At 43.4% G+C, this 23,572-nt stretch overlaps 1 protein-coding gene across 9 annotated transcripts in view; it reads right to left on the bottom strand.

Moving 5' to 3' along the window:
* Positions 1-23,572, bottom strand: part of LOC143295338 (uncharacterized) — a 135,726-nt gene that overhangs the window by 54,955 nt on the left and 57,199 nt on the right. For 3 of the 9 annotated variants that reach the window (XM_076606979.1, XM_076606983.1, XM_076606985.1), the window contains exon 2: positions 4,607-4,750. In XM_076606979.1, coding sequence (XP_076463094.1) covers positions 4,607-4,750 — 144 coding nt within the window. The other 6 variants (XM_076606978.1, XM_076606980.1, XM_076606984.1 and 3 more) reach the window with 5 other exon arrangements.

Genomic DNA, 23,572 nt, shown 5'->3' with positions numbered 1-23,572 from the left:
ACAACATCACTTTTAAACTATTAGTGGATAACTTCAATACGATGGGCACAACAGCTGAGTGGTTAAAGCTTTGGACTTCCAATCAGAAGGTCCTGGATTTGAATCTTGGTCCCAGCACCTGGTGGGTTAAGGAGGAGATTTTTCCAATCTCCCAGACCAACAAATGTGCAGACCTGCTAGTGTGGGTTGATCAGTAGATTTTTCCAATCTCCCAGACCAACAAAGTGCAGACCTGCTAGTGCCTGAACTCCATTCAGCAGATTCATGTATATGCAGCAGATCCTGTAACCCCTGTCAACATTTGGTGGGTTATGGAAACAAGAACATACTCAGCATGCATACCCTTAAAAATGGAGTTTTGTTGCAGACATGGCTGGGTAAAAAAAACAAAAAAAACAGACATGCAAAAGCTTACTTGTACATTCCAGTGAACATGGGAACTACAACCCATAAACAGAAGGCTTCAATACAGCATGAAGTTCTGAATACAATTACTGCATTGTAAGGACAGATAACTTTGTACTTCTGTCTGCCCATATATTAAAACAAGAGAGGCAAGGCCTTCAAGACTCACTTGTGATACACTTAAAAAAAATCCAAGCTTTTTATGTATTGAGTATAATTTCAAAATGTAATGTTTAAGATGAGAAAGATCAGTTTAAAGCAAATTAACTCCACTAGCATTAATTACAGAGTAATTTCCCTTTTTTACCCTCTGCACCAAAACGTTTGCAAAATAAATAAAACTTCCATGCTTAGCAAAAGAAGTTCCTGTTTGAACAAAAAATGATAATAATGACTGTTCTAGTTGTTGGGTCAGAATATCAGATCAAAGTGCCAAGTTTAGAGAATACAAAAAAAGGTAAATATAACAGTAATGCAGTTTGCATATAATTAGGCTTCATTCTTTATTTTTTTTGTGCCCATCCCAGAGGTGCAATATTGTTTGAAACAAGATGACTGGAAAGAACTGAATTTTTCCTATTTTTATGCCAAATTTGGTGTCAACTGACAAAGTAGTTGCAGAGAAAATGTCAATGTTAAAGTTTACCACAGACACACAGACACACACACACACAGACAACCGAACACCGGGTTAAAACACAGACTCACTTTGTTTACACAAGTGAGTCAAAAACAGTCTGCCAACTTTTTGATAGTCAAAAAATAGTGTTCCTTGCCATATTACTGATCAAAAATGGGGAGGACGATGGTAAGAGAGATGGAGAAAATGATGGGAAAGGAGATGGTTGAAAACAGACTGAAAACAGAAGGGATGTGACTTCAAGCTAATTCTGCAACAGCTACTGGCAGCCAGTTCGAAACAAACTGTAAAACTGCCTCTGTCAATGTTACGTTCATAGCTAGTGAATGAGAAATGGTGTTCTAACTGTTTGCAGAATTATCTAATTACATTCTAATGCAGGGTTTTACCTAAAAATATTATAATATATATATATATTATATACACATTACATATATAGAGATGGAGTCTGCCAGCTACATTCTGATTCTTGTGCTACGACAGTATGGAATGTCAAAGCAAACAGCGTGCATCTCTCTACTGTCTACATATACAGCTCAATATGCTGTGGTGTTTGTAAATGCACAACAGCTGCACTTCACCCAGACAGCAGTATTGATCCCAATACTTTATAACCTACTTTCATGACCAGCGCTCTGTATGTGTGTGTGTGTGTGTGTGTGTGTGTGTGTGTGTGTGTGTGTGTGTGTGCGCACGCACGCACACACGTGTGCCTGTACATGTGTGCGCAGATGAACCACAACTGACTTGTGATGCATGTTGTATGTGCACTGATTATCTGTCTGTGGTCTATTCACGTTTGTGTGAGTGTGTGTGTGTGTGTGAAAGAGAGAGAGAGAGAGGAAGGGTGGCAAATGATGTGTGCATGCAAATTTGCAATGTATGCACATGTGTCAAAACATGAGGAATGGTTGTGCTTGATATGTGACAGAATATTTGATTACATCGTTTGTGTGTGTGTGTGTGTGTGTGTGTGTGTATGTGTCTATCTGTGATTGTGTGTCTCTGTATGTGAGAGACAGAGAGAGATAGAGAGAGTGATTGTGTATGTGTGTGTGCGTGCGTGTGTGTGTATGCAAATCACTTTACATAGCGTGCTTGCTTTGTTTTTCAACTTTTTTGCCCAAACTTCTCATTGGAGAGCTAAAATTCAAGTAATATGATGCCTTCCTATTTGTTCTACCTCACATTTCTTTTATTGTTCAATCTGAAGTTTTATCACAAGCTACCAATGGAACTGTTTTGACCTCTCTTTTTCTCTGTCTCTCATCTCTTCCACTCTATCTCCGAATCACTATCTTACAGGCATTCCAATTAAATGTGAGTGATCTGGCACTGAAGTATGTGCATGTGTGTGTGTGCAAGCAAGTGCGAGTGCGCGCTCGCATGACTGAGTGTGTGTGTGTGTGTGTGTGTGTGTGTGTGTGTGTGTGTGTGTGTGTGTGTGTGTGTGAGTGCATGTGTGCGCGTCACTGTGTGTTGTGTATGTGTGTGTGATTTGTGTGTGCTAAACTGTGTGTGAGACAGGGTGTGTTTTGTGTGTGCTAAACTGTGTGTGAGACTGTGTGTGTTTTGTGTGTGCTAAACTCTGTGTGTGTGTGTGTGTGTGTGTGTGTGTGTGTGTGTGTGTGTGTGTGTGTGCACGCACACACAAGCATGCATGCATGCATGCACATATATATATATATATATATATATATATATATATATATATATATAAAATATGTGGGTATGCTCCCTGCAAATAAGGTTGGCACACCTGTTGTAGCAATATGTTATGTCAATTTTTCAAAGTGCACAGATGACAGTAGTATAGATCTATCCAGCTCTGACATTCAGCCATGCAGTGCCTGGAGAGTCTGCTGGTGTGCGGTCACTGTGACCTCAAGCAACAGAGAGAGAGAGAGAGAGAGAGAGAGAGAGAGAGGATGGGTGTGAGTTTGCCTGTCACTATTTTTGTCAAGTCACAATGATATTTATCAAGGGTGAAGGTGTAAGCTTGTACAGCTTTCTTTTATCCTCATGACCTGCCCCCCCCCCCTCCTCCCACAACCAAAAAAAGATAAAGAAAAAAGGCGGTGAAAAGGGTAAAGAAAAAAAGAATAACATGAAAAACAATGATTACAAGCAATACACAAGAAATTCTGACAGCAAAAAACAAAACAATAAATGCACAAATTGTGTGTGTGTATGTGTGTGTGTGCGCGCATGTGCATGTATGTCTACGATTTAACAAACAGTAATAATCAAAGGTTATTTGATTTTGTAAACACAGACTTTTCACATACACATTTCAGTGCTAACCAGGTACAGCTCTGTACAAAGTAAAAAAAATCTCAAACCTACCTAGCAGATTCTTTTTTTGTGTGTGTTTACAAAGATCTTTTGTGTTTGAAACGCAAACAAAAAGCTTTACAAAAGCTGGGGCAGGAGCAGTCCAAGAGCTATCCAAGGATTCAGAACAAAGATCCAGAGCCCTTCAAAGACTCATGATTTTCAACATTTTGTGACAAAAATCTTTAGTTGTGTTTGCTTGTTCTTATCTTTTTTTTAATCCATTAGGAAAATTATTTTTCGACATATGCAAAACTGAAACTTAAATCAAGCAGGTTTAGCAAAGAAAGTACATATAAAATACATTGAATATACACAAGTTACAACTTGTGTGAAGTGGATGTCTTTCTGTATCTGATGACATTTTCAAATGATTTATTCCTTGTAGTGTTTCCTCATAATACTTTATACAATGTTTATATGTTGTGTATTTTTCATTTTTGTTTGCATGTTCATAATTCTTCCATTTTGTTCCTATCTCTTTTCCCATGTATGCAGTGACATTAAATTCCTATGTGTTATCAAAACTGAAAATTTGAATTAAAAATTTCAAGACAAAAATGCACAAAAAAGTGAAAACTCTAAATCTTGCATGTAAGCTTCAGTCTGATGCCAGGATCATCTGCTACCAAGAAGAGTTCTTTCCCTTCACAACTTCTTGGCCAGGATCATGACTGAAAGGTATGCCAGCCTTTGTAAAAAATATGTATCAATAAATGCAGGTTTTATTAGATTTAGAATAAGTAGCACCAGAGCGACCCTCTCAAGGTAGTCTGAGACCCCCCCAGAATTACGGTAAAAGAGCTACCACCCACCCCTGGAAAACAGAGTATGACTGCCTACATTGTGGGGGTAAAAAAATGGTCATGAATGCATATAAAAGCCCACTCATGTGCATACAAGTGAACATGGGAGTTGCATCCCATGAATGAAGAAGAATAAGAAGAATCAGAGGCCCTGTTGACAGTCCAAGAGATCCAACAAATCAGAACAAAGATCCACAGCACTCCCCCACCCCCACACCAAAACCACAACAAAATAACAAACAAAAAAATGCCCAAACCAATGATTTTCCACATTTCGTGACAAAGATCAACTGCCTGTCAGTCTGTTTTTAATTTATCCAGATGGTAAAATAAATATTATTGCCCCCAGAAGTTTCCCAAACCAGCAATGTCTTACAAACTGACTCCCGAGAACAGCACTCAGCATCCTGCAGGTACTCACATCAAGTTCGAAATTGACATGCTCTCCATCCAGCAACACCACTTCACAGACCAAGCCTTTGCCTGTCCGCTGCTTCTGCTGCTGCTTCTTTGGTGACTGGTTCTCAGTCTGGTCTCCCATCTCATCGGGATTCTTCTCTGCGTTCTGAAAACACAAAACGGAACACGTCTTTGTGTGAATACAGTCTCTGCTCCTACTCTATTTTACAAGGCAGTATCAGTATCAGTATCAATATCAGTTATCACTTATCAGTAAGTGTGTGGACAATTAATTGCATGCAAAAAAATGTACACACAGAGTGAGAATGTCACTAAGTTATAGTAACTTATACCATTTTATAAGTTATGCCTTTTTACTCAGCAAACTAAAACAAAGTTAGCACTTTTGACCAAGGTTCTTGAAACCATTTTCTGATATGGAATGGAAAAAAATATAAGATTCATATTATAACATTACTCATTGATAATATGTCATCATGCTGATGGTGTCAGTTGACTCAGTGCAGTGTTAAACATGTCCCCTCCACCACTGTCATGGGTTGTTTATCCCCATCAGCCATACCATCTGAGATGGGTATCAAGATCAAACTTAAACCCTGGATTTTCTAAAATTACTTGTCTGGTGGTTTGTCCACCATCTAAAAATAATTTGGTATGTATAGCTGATTCACCAGAAACTGAAAACTACAGCATCAGGAACTGAGGAAGCTGTCATGAGTGTGAATCATGGATGAAACTATCTGCAGAGTTCTTTCAGTATGCACACACACAAACACACAAGTGTACACACACTGTCCTGACATGTGACATACACACACATTGTGTGTGTCTCTCTCTCTCTCTTTCTTTCTCTCTCGCTCTCTCTCTCTCTCTCTCTCACACACATACACACTGTCACACAGAATGACTCTTCTCTCTCTCAGATGGGTGGGGGATTGAGAAGGGAGAAGAAAAAGAAAGAATAGCATTATAAGAAAGAATAACTGAAAGGGAGGATAAGTGTCAATGTGGAAAAAAAATGAGGCTCTAAATCAGATAATGAACTAAAATTATGTATAATGTGTTCAGTCTTTGTGCTTTGTAAAAAGAAAGGAAATATTTCACACAAACAGAAGGGAAAGTGAAGGGACAAGCAGACAGATGGACAGACATGCTGACAGAGAGAGAGAGAGACAGAAAGAGAGAGAGAGAGTCACAGAGAGAGTACACAAATTTAAAACACTTGCTGGGGTAAATACCCAGAACCACTCACCCACCGACCCACCCACCAACCCCCAAAAATGAAAACACAAAACATGGATTTCAACCATTTCATTATCACCATAACTCAACAAAATATAATTTAGTATAAGAAGGTAATTTCAATATTGTCATATTGAATATGAGGAGGAGGGAGGTCACCAAACAAAGCATAATAACCCTAAACATATGAACAGGAAGTAAACACCATCACCACATGAAAATGAATAATGGAGCATACCTGAATGACAGACTTTGTCATGTTTTGTATTTTACAACTGTCCACTTTTTTTGCAAAACCACACACTGGCAACTTTCCACACTTTTTAAGAAAATATATTTGTTCCTTCTCCACTTGAATAAAAGATTAGTTTCACAAGTTTAAACAAGTCCAATACCACACACCAGACGCACAAACACACACAGACCAACGCGGTACAACTATAACAATGACAAGCGAAGCTGAACCCACTCACGCTGCGACGGACACTCCCACGTTCTTCAACTAGTCCATCATTTCCGTAAAAAGTTGTGTGACGCAGCCAACGCCCGGACTCTATGACACACCACTGAAAGGTTTGTCACAGTGCACACAACACGAGGATCGCAACTTGGGATTGCCTCGAGATCCGTCATTACCCGCGGGGTTCCTTCTTCGACTGTGATCAAGCGAACATATTCTTACAATATCTGGGGCTAGGGTTATTTGCAGCTTATTACAACCTATCACATAAATACTGTTCGAGCGGTAAACTTGATCACTACACTACAATAATACTGTCATAGAAGTTAGAGTACACAGCGTCACGTTTCACGAGGGACGCTGAATGGTCAAGGCCGGTAACTACGGAACACAAACATGAAGCACTAGCAATTGAGACATGCGTTGCAATCTCTCACGGACCAACGAACCCCAAATCTTTAAATCACGACGCATAATTGAATAAAGCAAAGACTGGGAAGGGGGTTTTAGCAGAAGAAGTCAGCTTCTCAATCATAATTACACAGATCACGAGAGGGCTTCGGTGACTGTCTTGAGTCCAGCCACTCGACTCGGTTGACACTCGGCGACACAACTGTCTCAGTCAGTCAGTGTCTGTGACAGATATCTCGTAAAGGACAAATCAGGCAGTTTTTATTAAGCTCTCAGTTTACTGCTTTAAAAAGTCACAAACTAACCTGGAATTCATCCAATTCGTGCTCTCTTCGGATCGTGTCTTCAAATTTATAAGATAAATCGAATGCGTAACGTTCACAGGAGACGAAGATGGCTGCCGCGCAAAATAATAACATTCAAACTCGCGGTTCATCCCCCATGAACACTTCATTGATTTCCAAACATCATGCAAATCAAGCGAGGGCAACCTATTTGAGAATGATTAATTTATTCGTACCTGAAATGATTTTGGTCAGCACTTTGGGAAGCACACTTTTTTGCGAAAGTAAAAGCAGACCAGAGAAAACTTCCTGCTAAACACCCAAGCTCTCATCAGTCACTTGCTCGCTGTCTTTACGTTCCCGGCATGCCACGAGGTCACAGGCGCTTGACATGTTTTTGTGTACGTGCGTATGCGTTTGTATGTGTGTGAAAGAATCTGTGTGTCTGTGAAGTGGTGGCTCAATGGATAACACGCCCGTGTCAGTCTTTCGTATATCGGATAAGGCAATAAATTGAGACCCTTTTTGCATCTGAAGCACACAGCGCACGTAAAAGAACTTTCGATTATAAGACATTTCTGGGTTGTTCCTGGCAAGATTCTGAGGAAAGCATCAGTGCAGACTGCGAAGAAAAATGAATATATATCCCTTGTACAAGCAATGCGTTGTTTTTAAGAAACTGAAAAAAAAGGAAAAATATTGTCACAGTTACTGACTTCAACTGTACGATGAAAAAACAGCCATTTCGTTTGACTAATTTGATCGACGAGATTTACGCGACACCATAGTCGCTGGCCGGGATGACAAATCAACTGAGGCCGACGATTCACTCACTGACGTGGTGTGTGTGTGTGTGTGTGTGTGTGTGTGTGTGTGTGTGTGTGTGTGTGTGTGTGTGTGCCGGTGTGTGACATGTGTGTGTGTGTGTGTGTGTGTGTGGTGTGTTAGTGTGTGTGTGTGTGTGTGTGTGTGTGTGTGTGTGTGTGTGTGTGATTGTCTGTCTGTCTGTCTGTCTGCCTGCCTGTCTGTCTGTCTGTCTGTCTGATTGTCTGTCCGAATCTGTCTCAGTGTCTGTGTGTGCGTGACTGAGTGTTTGTGTGTGTGTGTGTGTGTGTGTGTGTGTGTGTGTGTGTGTGTGTGTGTGTGTGTGTGTGTGTGTGTGTGTCGGTGGCAGTGTGTCAGTGTGTGTGCGCGCGTGCCGCCGCGGCGTTATGTGTGTGAGAGAGCCTGGCGGGGAGAGCCGAGTGCCGGAGAGACGGAGAGACTGAGAGACAGAGCGGGGAGAGAGAGAGAGAGAGAGAGAGAGAGAGAGAGAGAGACAGAGCGTGTCTGAGACAGGAAGACAGACACTGAATTCTTAGTACTAGTCTATACGGTCAGACGTACCTCCATGGACTCAGTCTAGCCGCATAAATGTTCGAATAGATAAGTATATGAATAGATAAATAGATACATAAACAATGAAAAAATCATTAAAACAACAACAAAAAACAATCACCTCCAGGAAATTTAAAACTTCTGATAATGAATATAGGATTTGTATAGTATCCTCTCTTTCCTTCTCTCTGCATATGTATATATACATATATATATATGTGTGTGTGTGTGTGTGTGTGTGTGTGTGTGTGTGTGTGTGTGTGTGTGTGTGTGTGTGTGTGTGTGTGTGTGTGTAAAGCGACAGTGCAGTGATTTTTGCTCTGTCTTTCGGTCATCAAACGCTGCAGGGAGGCTAATCCACATCACATCTACAGACCTACTGGCCGGTCAGTTCCAACGCCAACAGTTCCAGACTCCGGCAAAGTTCGAGTCCTTGATCCGTTCTGTGAAGACTGACAGGTGATGAATGGATGGATCATAATACAGATGTTCACTGCTCGGCGATTTCAAGTTGTTGCTGGCGTTGAGGTTAACTCGTGTGTGTGTGTGTGTGTGTGTGTGTGTGTGTGTGTGTGTGTGTGTGTGTGTGTGTCACAGTGTGTGTGTGTCACAGCGCGTGTGTGTGTGTATGTGTGTGTGTGTCTGTATCTGTGTCCGGTGTGTCTGTGCGTCTGTGCGTGTGATGCATATTTAAATTTTCATTTCCTCTCTCCTTCCCTCTCTCTAAAAAAAATATATAAAATTAAAATTAAAAAAACTTTTTTTTTCTTCTTTTTTTAAGTTCCCTTCAAGTTGCACTCTGCTTTTACCTGTCCCACTTGTCCCAGTTTATCTCTCCGCCAAAACCGAAGCTTTTTCGGCCGGCGCTCCCACGCAGTGAAAAAAACAAACACCAAAGCCTTTTCATCGTAGCTTTCAGCTCAGGTATTACACGTTAAATAAAAAAGGAGAAAAAAAGGTCAAAGCAAACACAGTTCCCCCTTATGCCCTAGAAAAGACGTGAAGAGAGAGCGCTCAGATACAAGAACTTGCCAGATTGATATGTACGTGCTATAGTACTTGCAGGTAGTTTTGGTGTTGTTTCTGTCGTAATTTTCCACGTTGATGTGTTATTAGAAAGTATGGTGTGTGTGTGTGTGTGTGTGTGTGTGTGTGTGTGTGTGTGTGTGTGTGTGTGTGTGTATGTGTGTGTGTCAGTTGCCGTGTTGTGTTCTCTGTGTGTGTGTGTGTGTGTGTGTGTGTGTGTGTGTGTGTGTGTGTGTGTTGTGTTGCCGGTGTTGTATTGTGTTGTGTTGTGTTTCGAATGTGTGTGTGTGTGTGTGTGTGTGTGTGTGTGTGTGTGTGTGTGCGTGCGTGTGTGTATGTGTGTGCAGTGTGTGTGTGTGTGTGTGTGTGTGTGTGGTGTGTGTGTGTGTGTGTGTGTGTGTGTGTGTGTGTGTTTTACATCACTTTACAGTCTGGAGGCCTATTTCGTCCTAAAGCTGTTCTTTGTGTTTGCTCCTCCTCCATTCCCTAACTTGAGGGGGTTCAGAAAATGTATGTTACTGTTCATTGTTCTCTCTCTCTCGCTGTGTGTGTGTGTGTGTGTGTGTGTGTGTGTGTGTGTGTGTGTGTGTGTGTGTGTGTGTGTGTGTGTGTGTGTGTGTGTGTGTGTGTCTGTGTATCTGTGTGTTTGTGTGTGTACTGTAAGTGTATATATAAAAGTTACGCACACAATTCCACACCCACACCAAACGGGACAGACATCTCTTTAATAACACTTTACCCTCAACTCCAATCCACCCCGTACCATCCCCTCCCCCATGTACCGCTCTTCCCTCCACCACCACCCCTTAATCACTTGCCCCCCCCCCCCCCACTCCCTACGTCCCCCGCCTCCTAACCCCCTCCCCTGCACTTCCGCTTCAAAAGAAAAACAAAACAAAGGAATGTGTGGGCGTTGTTGAGTGTTGGGCGGTGAGGAGGGGGGAGTGAGGGGGTGGAGAGATGAAAGAAAACAAAAGAGGACAGAAGCAGCGAAACTCCATACCCGCTCCCTTTCCACACACACACACACACACACACACACACACACACACACACACACGCAGGCACACACACACAGACACTCACGCACGCACTCACGCACGCACGCACACACGCAAGCACACACGCACGCAGGCACACACACACGCGCGCGCGCACACGCAGGCACACACACACACACACACACACACACACACACGCATACACGCACGCAGGCACACACACACAAACACACACGCCCACACTGTGGCACACAGACACACACACAGACACAGACACACACACACACAAACACACACACACACGCACCCGACGATTATTCAAAAGGTATAGAAACACCTATGTCTGAAGGATTAGCACCTCTGATGTCGCATCACAAAGGTGTGAGGACAGCAGCTGTGCCCTTACCTGATACCACCAAGCCATAACATAGTGTGAAAACGGCAGGCAGAGAAAATGAGTGTAATTCTGGGGAAGGGGAGGGAGAGTTGAGGAGGGGAGGGGAGAGCAGAGATAGAGAGGGGGTTTTGGGTGTGGGGGCAGAGTGACAGTGACATAGACTGAGAGACACAGACAGACAGACAGACAGAGACAGAGATGCAGGGACACACACACACACACACACACACACACACACACACACACACACACACACACACAGGGATAGACAGAGAACGAGACAGAGTGAGAGAAACAGACGAATAAAGACAGAGAGAGACAGACAGACAGGCTGAGAGAGAGGGTCAGAGACAGAGACACAAGGAAGGCACACACGGACACACAAGGGTTAAGTGCAGCAATCTGGAAGAACGAGCACCATCCGGTGTTCTAAATGTTTACACCCTGTCATTGGCACTTAGGGGGAATTGTCACTTCAGTCAAGTGTCAAACACGGGTCAATACATGTCACGTGAAATCGCCACTGGCATTTGGTGAGAAAAGAAAGAAAAAAAAGCAAAACAAAACCCAAACTGACACAATGCCCCACCCACTCCCAGCACCACATCCTCTACCCTTGCCTGTCTCAGTGTCTGTCTGTGTATCTGCCTGTGTGTGGGTGTGGGTGGGTGTGTGGTTGTCATGAAATAAATCAGCAAAACAAAATATCCTAAAACCAAGTGATTTATTCAATTGCGATGACTGTCAAAAAAACACTCGCCTACTGTGTATTACATTGCATGCGTATTAGATTACCGTTTCTTTCTTTGTTCCTTTTGTTCTTTGTTCTGTATATTAATCCTTCATTATTTTTCGACAATAAATAAAGTCGAATCGAGTCGAGTACACACACACACACACACACACACACACACACACACACGACCTTACCCTTCACAACCTTTTGTAATACTCCCTATCGCAGCAATCCTTGCACTGAGTCGACCCGCCAAAAATACCCCCCATTAATTCACCTCTCAAGAGACCGCTACATTATGAATCAATTATCTATTCCACGTGCACGTGTGCACCGCCGTTGTAAACAGTTCCATTCTGGCACAATGATTCCGATTGTCCGGTCCATTGTCCATTGTTTGTTTTTCTGTACGGTGCACTATCCTTGTGGAGAGACTAGCAGAACTGGGTGTATGTATGTCTGTGCAGACAAAACACGGTCACTGCGGTATTTCTGAGAAACAGGGGTTTGCCATGCCTCTCCCATTACCGGCGCCCCACCCTGAGCCGTGCATGTACACACATACACATGAGAGGGCGCGCACGCACACACACACACACACACACACACACACACACAGAGATAAAAAATAAAGAGACAGACTGACAATATAATCATGACTCAAAGAGACAGAAAGAAAAAGACACAAGACAGACAGACAATATAATCATAACTCAAAGAGATAGAGACAGACAGACAACACAATCATAACTCACAGAGATAGAAAGAAAGAGGCAGACAACATAATCACAACAATGTGCATTTTATCGTCACAACAAAAACTCATCTCAATTGAAAGACCTCGCGCACTTTTGCCCTGTTTGTTTAGAACAACAACCTCTGTTTTCTAAGTAAAACAATAACAAAACAGTATATAAAAAAATAAATAAATAAAATAAAATAAAATAAAAATAATAAGAAAAAGAAAAAAAAGAAAACTGGTTCAGCCGGCCTGTTCATTCAAACGATAAAAATTTTTAACATGGAAAATCCAGACATGTGCAAACACCCATCCACTACTAAAAAGAAAGAAAACATTGTCCATCAAAACAAAAACACACCGACAAAGAATTCTGCATGGCTGGGGTTCTTGTTTTCTCTGTGTGTCATTTGTTGCTGTTGCGGTTATTCTAATCTAAAAAGTGTTTGAAAACCATACAATAACGTGTCATATGCACAACCCAAACCACAAAATCATCAATTGTAAATGATTTCTCTCCCGGCCTCTCCCTGTCTTCCCAAACAAGAACGTGTCTGTGTTCACGACAGAAACTCATGAATAGAAAATGGTCCACCCAGCCTATGTCGGTTTTTAAAATTTATTTATCATAATGTGTCGTCTTCTCAACAAAGTAATCATAAACAAGCATAACGCATAAAAAGCACGCGCGCGCACACACACACACACACACACACACACACACACACACACACCACAACACAACACACTGATAAAAGCAGCAGGCTCACAGCATTAGAATACAAAACAGTCTTCGGCACTCAAGACAAACGTTGAACAGGACAAAGCTCTTCGCTAGGACCATTCCGTGACAGGACATCAGCCAACCTCTCCACAGTCCTTCATCTCGCAAACCACAGCCTGGACACTAGTCCTCCGTTACCATAGTTACCGCAACAGCTTCGGGGAGGGAGTGTGGGGGTGGAGAGGTGGAGTGGACGCACGAGGGAGATGGAGTGTGTGTGTGTGTGTGTGTGTGTGTGTGTGTGTGTGTGTGTGTGTGTATCATGTGTGCACGTGCGTGAATGCGTGCGTAGGTGAATGTTCACGCGCGCGTGTGTGTGTGCATTTGTGTGAGCATGCGTGTATGTGTATGCGTGCATGCATGCATGTATGCGTGTGTGTGTGTTTGTGTGTGTGTGTGTGTATGTGTGTGTGTGTGTGTGTGTGTGTGTGTGTACGCGTGCATGCGTATGTATGTGCATGTATGACTGGACTGACAAACGCTGAGGCCCACATGACGCCCTGAAGCCCATGACAACAAGACGGGTCATACTGTGCTGCATGTTTTTACCAAGGACGAGACAGTTAACGCTACGAGAGTGAAGGAAACATTTATTTGTGGGAAGTGTCACGTACTGGAATGGCAGTGATAAGCCGAGATGGATGATGGGGAAGGGGGTGGAGCAGGGGATAAATTCCAGGAGAGAGGGGGTGGGGCGGGGAAGGGGGGTCCCCTGAAATGGGGAGGAGGGGGGGAGGGTGGATACTGAATGTAGAAGGTGGTGACCCCGGTGTAATTCAGTGTGGTCAACAGGTGCGTTATGAACTGGTCGCTGTGGTTGGCTAATAACGCTGTACCGGGGAAACGCACCAACCCACATCCCTACTCCTGTGTGTGTGTGTGTGTGTGTGTGTGTGTGTGTGTGTGTGTGTGTTAAGATGGTATCAAACTCTCATTTTACTGATATAATAAGAGTACACGCTCGAATATCAACCATGAAACAAAATCGACGATAGGGGGGGAGGTGTTCGGGGGAAGGGGGGGCGGTACTTATCGTCTATGTACACCGGCAGCGACACAGCACCCATGGTTGTATGGTGGTTGTGTTCAATGTATATGTCGCGTGCGCGGTGTCCGCGGTACCAGAAAGGTATCCATCATCACATGAGAGAGAAGCCGACCTGCTCTAGCTGTCATGCCTGTGTCTCTGTAGTATGAGGGACTGCGTGTTTATTGTCTCTTAGACTGTTGTACAAGGAGAGGGAGTTGCCACTCTTTGTTGTCGAGATGTTTATAAATAATGATAATAATATACTGTAGTTATAAGGCGCAAACTCCCCATATAATGGGCTCTAAGCACCTCACATGAGATGAATACATAAAAACAATAGTGCATCAGTTTAACCACACACACGAGCACAAGAGAATATAGAATGGGAAAACAACATCTATATATATACACCAATACAATTTTACAAATTGCAGATATGAATAATCACAGGAAAAAGGCACACAACACACACACACACACACACACACACACACACACACACAGAGCAAACATCGACCACGACCACACGCACCACACGATTACACCAATCGATGGGGGGACACAGTGGGAGTGCAGAGGGTGGGACTATGGCTCGTCACATCGAAAGGCCATTTTGAACAGGTGGGTTTTAAGTTTTCCTTTGAAAGAGAACAGAGCTGAAGATACTGAAAAAATGACCAAATGTCTTTGTGCTACCAATCCAGCTTGCACACACAAAAAAGTACACTGGAACACACCCAGATACTTATCAATTTACGTATTCATTTTATTATAATGTTGTAAACCAACTACAAAAAGTCTGTCAGGAATATATCGTACGTGCGCGGGGTGCAGTGATTCATTTTCTGTACTGATGTCCATCATCAATGACGACAGCGGAGACTTACATATGCGTGTGTATGACTCGCCCCTCTTGAGGAAACCTGTGTAAAGTGCAAGTATATCATGACTCGCCCCTCTTGAGGAAACCTGTGTAAAGTGCAAGTATATCATGACTCGCCCCTCTTGAGGAAACCTGTGTAAAGTGCAAGTATATCATGACTCGCCCCTCTTGAGGAAACCTGTGTAAAGTGCAAGTATATCATGACTCCCCCCTCTTGAGGAAACCTGTGTAAAGTGCAAGTATATCATGACTCCCCCCTCTTGAGGAAACCTGTGTAAAGTGCAAGTATATCATGACTCCCCCCTCTTGAGGAAACCTGTGTAAAGTGCAAGTATATCATGACTCCCCCCTCTTGAGGAAACCTGTGTAAAGTGCAAGTATATCATGACTCCCCCCTCTTGAGGAAACCTGTGTAAAGTGCAAGTATATCATGACTCCCCCCTCTTGAGGAAACCTGTGTAATGTGCAAGTATATCATAACTCGCCCCTCTTGAGAAAGGATCCCATCTCTGTCCATGTCTACATTGTGGGTGTGCCCACACACCATCCGACATACAGCAGCATCAACAATGGCGTTTCCTTTTTCTGGCAGTGACTGGTGACCCCTCTTGTGCACCGAGAGCCACACCACTTCACTCTTTGCTAGTGTGGGTTGTTTTTGTTTTTGTTGTTGTTTTTTTTGTTTTGTTTTTACTCAGTGACCCTCACCCATTCTACACATCCTGTGTGTGTGTGTGTGTGTGTGTGTGTGTGTGTGTGTGTGTGTGTGTGGAGAAGGAGGGGGGGTGCGGGGGGTATCTCACAATGGGGATTTTGAGCGAAACAAAAACAGCAAGGATAAAACTAGGCTTTTGGACTGAAGAAAATCATCATCACTATCACCATCACCAACACCGCCACCATCATCATCAGTATCACTGAAACAAGAAATGAACTGGAAGCCTTGAAAACACAACACAAGAGGCAAAGCTTTTAAGACTCACTTGTGCTCCGTTCTTTATCCAGAAAAGGAATCATGAGGAGAAAAAAAACCCCAGAGATTAAAGAAAATCGTTAAACAGCGTTCTGTATTAGATATGATATATGAAATAAGCTTCGGAGAAAAAAAGACAAAAAAGGAGGTTGGGGGGCGGGTATGCGAGCGGGATGTATTGGACGTCATAACACCGTTTAAATCATTTTTGTGTGTTTTATCATATCTCGATTATTCTTTTATTTCAGCAGTAGAGGAGACGTTGCCATCGCTTCAAGCAATGGCAGGTTCTAGATCTGCACGAACCCGTCTAGAACGGGCTGAAAGAAATGATCGATTCCATTTTTCTTTTATGTTCATTCCAGTTAAATCAGTATCCACTTTAGGACATGATGTCTATATGCAATAAATACATCAATGGTGTAGTTAGTATCACTGTATTGTGTTCTGTCCAGAACTTGTATTTCTTTCCTTTTTAATTGTGAACAAGAAACCGAGGTCATGTCGTCTTCTTAGCAAACACTTCTAGCAACTCAGTGGGATGCGGATTTTATAATTTTCGGATTTCGGAACGAATCTCCACGAAATAAACCGTTCATGATCCGGAAAAACAGCTTAATTCCGCGATCCGGAGACTTACAACCTATTATTCGTATGACTGTGAAGATTTTTTTTTTCATATGTTTAAGGCAAATTTGGTACTGGCACACAAAGTATTTCCAGAGAAAATGGCAATGTTAAAATTTAACACACACACACACACACACACACACACACACACACACACACACAGAGAGAGAGAGAGAGAGAGAGAGAGAGAACCGAACTCTGGGGTTATGGCACAGACTCACTTTGTTTACACGAGTCAAAAAGGACTTCATTCACGGCACACAATGAAGCAACCAAGCTGCACAGTGGCTAAAGGCCTATCGTTCTCCGATCCCTGTCTGTGATGTCATCCACACAGAAAAGGGGTTGTTTTCTGGGCGTGGGCTGAATGCCGCGGTTGTTCAATTATTATTTTCAAACTGAAACTTGCGCTGCTGTTATCACGGACCGAGTTAGACACATTCCAAATATATCATACTACAATAGGTAGGGCATTCACTGGGACTGTGGAAGGGAAGATTCCACTCCACCCCATCTTCCTTCCTCTCACCACCCCATCCCCCACCCTTCCTCCTAAGCCTGTAACAGACTGGGTGCCGTTACCGTCCACCTCCCCCCATTCGGTTACGCTGCTGGACAGGCATCTGCTTAGCAGATGTGGTGTAGCGTTTATGGATTTGCCCGAACGCACTGACGCCTCCTTGAGCAACTGAACTGAACTGCGGCACCGCAAAGGCGCCGCCACGATTGTGAGTTCGAATCCTAGGTCCGTGCTGTATGCTGGCACCGTCATGACTGTACTGTTGTACAGGTACCTTCTGCTTACCACCGTGAATCATGACTGTACTGTTGTACAGGTACCTTCTGCTTATCACCCTGAATCATGACTGTACTGTTGTACAGGTACCTTCTGCTTATCACCCTGAATCATGAATGTACTATTGTACAGGTACCTTCTGCTTATCACCGTGAATCATGACTGTACTGCTGTTCAGGTACCTTCTGCTTATCACCGTCATGACTGTACTGTTGTACAGGTACCTTCTGCTTATCACCCTGAATCATGAATGTACTGTTGTTCAGGTACCTTCTGCTTATCACCGTGAATCATGACTGTACTGTTGTTCAGGTACCTTCTGCTTATCACCGTCATGACTGTACTGCTGTTCAGGTACCTTCTGCTTATCACCGTCATGACTGTACTGTTGTTCAGGTACCTTCTGTTTATCACAGTCATGACTGTACTGTTGTTCAGGTACCTTCTGCTTATCACCGTCATGACTGTACTGCTGTTCAGGTACCTTCTGCTTATCACCGTCATGACTGTACTGCTGTTCAGGTACCTTCTGCTTATCACCGTGAATCATGACTGTACTGTTGTTCAGGTACCTTCTGCTTATCACAGTCATGACTGTACTGTTGTTCAGGTACCTTCTGCTTACCACCGTGAATCATGACTGTACTGTTGTACAGGTACTTCTGCTTATCACCGTCATGACTGTACTGTTGTTCAGGTACCTTCTGCTTATCACCGTCATGACTGTACTGTTGTACAGGTACCTTCTGCTTATCACCGTGAATCATGACTGTACTGTTGTACAGGTACCTTCTGCTTATCACCGTGAATCATGACTGTACTGCTGTTCAGGTACCTTCTGCTTATCACCGTCATGACTGTACTGCTGTTCAGGTACCTTCTGCTTATCACCGTGAATCATGACTGTACTGCTGTTCAGGTACCTTCTGCTTATCACCGTGAATCATGACTGTACTGCTGTTCAGGTACCTTCTGCTTATCACCGTGAATCATGAATGTACTGCTGTTCAGGTACCTTCTGCTTATCACCGTCATGACTGTACTGCTGTTCAGGTACCTTCTGCTTATCACCGTGAATCATGACTGTACTGCTGTTCAGGTACCTTCTGCTTATCACCGTCATGACTGTACTGCTGTTCAGGTACCTTCTGCTTATCACCGTCATGACTGTACTGTTGTTCAGGTACCTTCTGCTTATCACCGTGAATCATGACTGTACTGTTGTACAGGTACCTTCTGCTTATCACCGTCATGACTGTACTGCTGTTCAGGTACCTTCTGCTTATCACCGTCATGACTGTACTGCTGTTCAGGTACCTTCTGCTTACCACCGTCATGACTGTACTGTTGTTCAGGTACCTTCTGCTTATCACCGTGAATCATGACTGTACTGTTGTTCAGGTACCTTCTGCTTATCACCGTCCCCCAGATCAGTGAAAAAGAAGACAATCTTCTTTTTTTTTCTTTTTCTTTTTTTTTTAATTCGAGTCTGATTCTTTTCCGTTGGGTCAGTAACTGGTGGCATTCCATAATCACCCTTTTCCCGCCCAAGGTATCTATATCTCTACGAGTGTTATAATGAAAAAAATCTCCAACGTTCTTTCAAATTCGAATCAGTGACCATGTGGGCTGGTCAGTATATGGTGGAATTCCCAAATCTCCCTTTTTCCCTCAGTGTCTATCTGTGTTTAAATAAAAAGCGTTTTCAATAAAATCAATACTTCCGCGGCCCCCTCTCTCACGAAGTAACTCCATAGCAGGTCAGGAGACCCCCTTTTCCTTTCCCCCTGAATCCACCACACATAAGATAGCCACGACCATCTATATATATATATATAGAGAGAGAGAGAGATCTGCACCGATTCTCTCATGAACGTCTCGCCAAAGGCAAACATTGGCTGTGGCGGACAGGACATCACAAGGGTGTTTATAAACATACCATTAAATTATGTGCGAGAGAGAGAGAGAGAGAGAGAGAGAGAGAGAGAGAGAGAGAGAGATCGCACGGACAGACATACGCTTACAATCATCAATAATAATATACATAAAAATAAAGGTGTCAAATACAGATGTCGCCACGTTATTTTGCAGGGCGTGCACGCGCCCATGCAAGCACACACACACACACACAGATGGAGACACATACAGAGGGACAAACAAACAGAGAGACAGACAGACAGACACAGGGACAGACAGATTTACAGAGAGGTAGACAACAGCGGAGTTGTTGCTATGTATGCAGGGATCGATGGAGTGAGGAAGACAGGCAGGGAATGGCTGATGCAAGCAAAGCCATTTAACATGCAGGTCAACTCTTTTTTTTTCTTCTTTTTTTTTGTGCTAAACCTGGCCAGACGATAATGGGATTTTTAAGAAACAGAAAGATGGTTAGGGTACGTGAGGAGGTTGCACAGAGAGAAGAGAGGGAGAGAGGGGGGGGGCGCGTAGAGAGAAGAGAGAGAGGGGGCGCGTAGAGAGAAGAGAGAGGGGGGCGAGTAGAGAGAAGATAGAGGGAGAGAGAGAGGGGGGCGCGTAGAGAGAAGAGGGAGGGGGGCGCGTAGAGAGAAGAGAGAGGGGGGCGAGTAGAGAGAAGAGAGGGAGGGAGAGAGAGGGGGGGCGCGTTGAGAGAAGATAGAGGGAGAGAGAGAGGGGGGCGCGTAGAGAGAAGAGGGAGGGGGGCGCGTAGAGAGAAGAAAGAGAGAGAGGGGGCGCATAGAGAGAAGAGAGAGTGAGAGAGGGGGGGGGGGGCGCAGAGAGAAGACAGAGGGAGAGAGAGGGGGGGCGCAGAGAGAAGACAGAGGGAGAGAGAGGGGGGGACGTGTAGAGAGAAGAGAGAGGGAGAGAGGAAGGGCGTAGAGAGAAGAGAGAGGGAGAGAGAGAGGGGGCGCAGAGAGAAGAGAGAGGGAGAGAGAGAGGGAGTGCGTAGAGAGAAGAGAGAAAGAAAGAGAGAGAGAGGGGGGCGCGTAGAGAGAAGAGAGAGGAAGAGAGAGAGGGGGGCGCGTAGAGAGAAGAGAGAGAGGGAGAGAGAGGAGAGAGGGGGGCGCGTAGAGAGAAGAGAGAGGAAGAGAGACAGGGTGGCGCGTAGAGAGAAGAGAGGGAGGGAGAGAGAGAGGGGGGCGTAGAGAAGAGAGAGAGGGAGAGAGAGGGGGGCGCGTAGAGAGAAGAGGGAGAAGGAGAGAGGGGGGGCGCGTAGAGAGAAGAGAGAGGGAGAGAAGGGGGGCGCAGAGAGAAGAGAGAGAAGGAGACAGGGGGCCGCGTAGAGAGAAGAGAGAGAGGGAGACAGGGGGCCGCGTAGAGAGAAGAGAGAAAGGGAGAGAGGGGGGGCGTAGAGAGAAGAGAGAGGGAGAGAGAGAGGGGGGCGCGTAGACAGAAGAGAGAGGGAGAGCGGGGGCGCGTAGAGAGAAGAGAGGGAGAGAGAGAGAGAGAGAGAGTGTGGGGGAAGAGGGGGTGAACAGAAGACGGAAGACAGAGAAAGGAGAGAGGGGGGAGAGAGAGGGAGGTGAAGAAAAAGAGAGAGAGAGCGGAAGAAAGCGAGAGAGAGAGAGGGGGGGGGAGAATGGGGGCACAGACAGACAGACAGACAAAACAAAAAAGTCAGACAGAAGAACAGATATGCCGACTGGGCAAGGAAGGGGAAACGAACTGGGACATGACAGGGAGAGCGAGGACGGGACTGTGTCACTGAGACAGATATCAACAGCCCGATGGATACGCAAATAGACACAGACATATCGAGAGATCTGGACAAATATTTGCATGCATGCTCGAAAGTGCATGAATATGAGCGTCCTTGTGTAAGCATAACATCTGCGTGCCGTGTGTACGCGAACATAATGTGTGTGTGTGTGTGTGTGTGTGTGTGTGTGTTTGTGTGTCCGTGCCAGTCTGTGTAAGCAGTGTATGTAAGTACGTGTGTGAGTGTGTGTGTGTGTGTGTGTGTAAGGGCGCGTGCGCACGCGTGTACGCATGTATCAAACTTTTCGTTAGTTGGCGGGGCTTTGTCTGACAGGCTATTTGAGACACACGCCTTGGGAGCATTTTACACAGCAGTGAGAGCGTAAATCCTCACTGCTCACCCCCGGCACAACAGCCTTGGGAAACCAAGTATCAAAGGAACAGTTCTGCGTTTTAGCAAAACACACATCCCAACAATAGCAAAGCGGAGAGCTGCACGCGCATGCTGTCTGTCTGCCGGGTGAATAAAATTATCACGTGCATACGTGACCGCAAGCAATGCGCCCTGTATATTCCATGTTTGTGTCCCTAACATATGCTGTTGTGACCAAATGTTGCTCTTTATTTTTGTCGTTCCCATTACTAAACCACAAAACACACGGGAATGCATAAACCTGAATTGGAAATTAATCTTCAACATCAAAGAATATCGATCGCCCCGCGTTGCACACACATGCATGCACCCACGCCGCACACACACTGTGACACACACATGCACGCACGCACGCACGCACACACACACACACACACACACACACACACACACACACACACCGCGAGCATATGGGACAAGATGGAGGACAGCGTGGAACAATTAACACTAAAAGGAAATGTCGTATTGTGTGGTGATTTTAATGCACGAACTGCGCAAGTTACTGATTACATTGAGATGGATTCTCATAATAATGTATGTAATTTACCACGTACTCATTCATTTGACATAGAGTGCGATAGAAATTCCATGGACTCTTTGATACAAAGAACTGGCAGAAAATTGATATCGATGTGCATTGACAATGATCTGTGCATCCTTAATGGAAGAACACTGGGTGATCTTCATGGGCGTTTCACATGCTACAATCAGCATGGTAGCAATGTTGTAGATTATTTTATTTGCTCTAAGGAAATTAGTCAGGAAATATTACACATGAAAGTTCACCCTCTTACAAGGTTTTCAGATCATTGCTATCTAGAATTAATTAAATTATTTATGACTGGACTATGGAGACAAAAACAAAATATATTAGCTAAATCTCACGATAGAAGTTTACTTAAAAATACATTTAAACAAAACTATATTGATAAAAATACATTTGGGATCAATATTCATCAACAGCATATGTCAAAGCTTTAGGTTTACCATGGATACAGGAACAAATACATAATATATATAACAAACTGAGAAGTCAAACTGTTAATCAATCTATCGTTAATGACATAGAAGTGAATGACGTTGTTAATGAATTCACACAAATAATGACGTCAGCTGCGAATGTTAGTCTAAGAACAGAATGTTGATTTCATAAGCAAAAACGCCGAAGAAATTTTAAAAAAAGAAAAGAAAAAAAAGATAAAAGGTTTGACAGAGACTGTTATCAACACAGGAGAGATATTAAATCAATTTTGAATGCGTTCAATAGGCAGCCACACAATCAGTCTTTCCGTCAAAAATATTTTGCTAAACGCAAGGTATACAACAGACTGGTAAAACAAAAGAAACGTTTATATAAAAAATCTCTAAGTGAAAGAATTAAACGAGGCGCTCAATAAATAAAGATCCAAAGTCAGCATGGAAAGCAATTAAAACTTTACAGACAATGGGAGAACAGAACGAATGAAAACATCAATTAAATGTTTCAAAATGGATTTATCATTTAGAAAATTTAATTGGAAAAGACTTGGAAATAAATGACGAGCAAAAAACAAAAGTTCAAGATGAACTTGAAAACACTGAAATGTTAGATGATGGTAATACATTAAGTTTCAATAAAGAAATTACTGAAGAAGAAATACGAAAGGCATGCCTAAGTTAAAAAAAAAAAAAAAAAAAAAAAAAAAAAAAAAATCGCCAGGAAGGGACGCAATAACAAATGAGATGATCAAAAGCAGTCTTCCGGTTCTGTTACCCGTCATGCAAAAGCTATATAATATATACAACAGGTATGTATCCAGACAATTGGAAAACTGGTATCAGTATCCCTTTATATAAAAGCGGCAACCCAATGGACCCAAATAACTATCGGGGGATTACACTGACTAATACATTAGGTAAAGTATTCTGCACAATCCTGAATACAAGAATGAATGAATATCTGGAGACTAACGACGTTTTGATCAAAGAACAAGCCAGATTTCGAAAAAAACAACAACTATAGAACCACTGATCAAATCTTTGTTTTAAAAAAGCTAGTAGATGAGATAATAAAAAGAAAAAACAGTCGACTATATGGTTGTTTTGTAGTT

The sequence above is a fragment of the Babylonia areolata genome, chromosome 20, assembly GCF_041734735.1.
Source record: "Babylonia areolata isolate BAREFJ2019XMU chromosome 20, ASM4173473v1, whole genome shotgun sequence".
Lineage (NCBI taxonomy): Eukaryota > Metazoa > Mollusca > Gastropoda > Neogastropoda > Buccinidae > Babylonia > Babylonia areolata.
The sequence above is the reverse complement of the archived record's forward strand: the minus strand, read 5'-3'. Positions and strand labels throughout refer to the sequence as shown.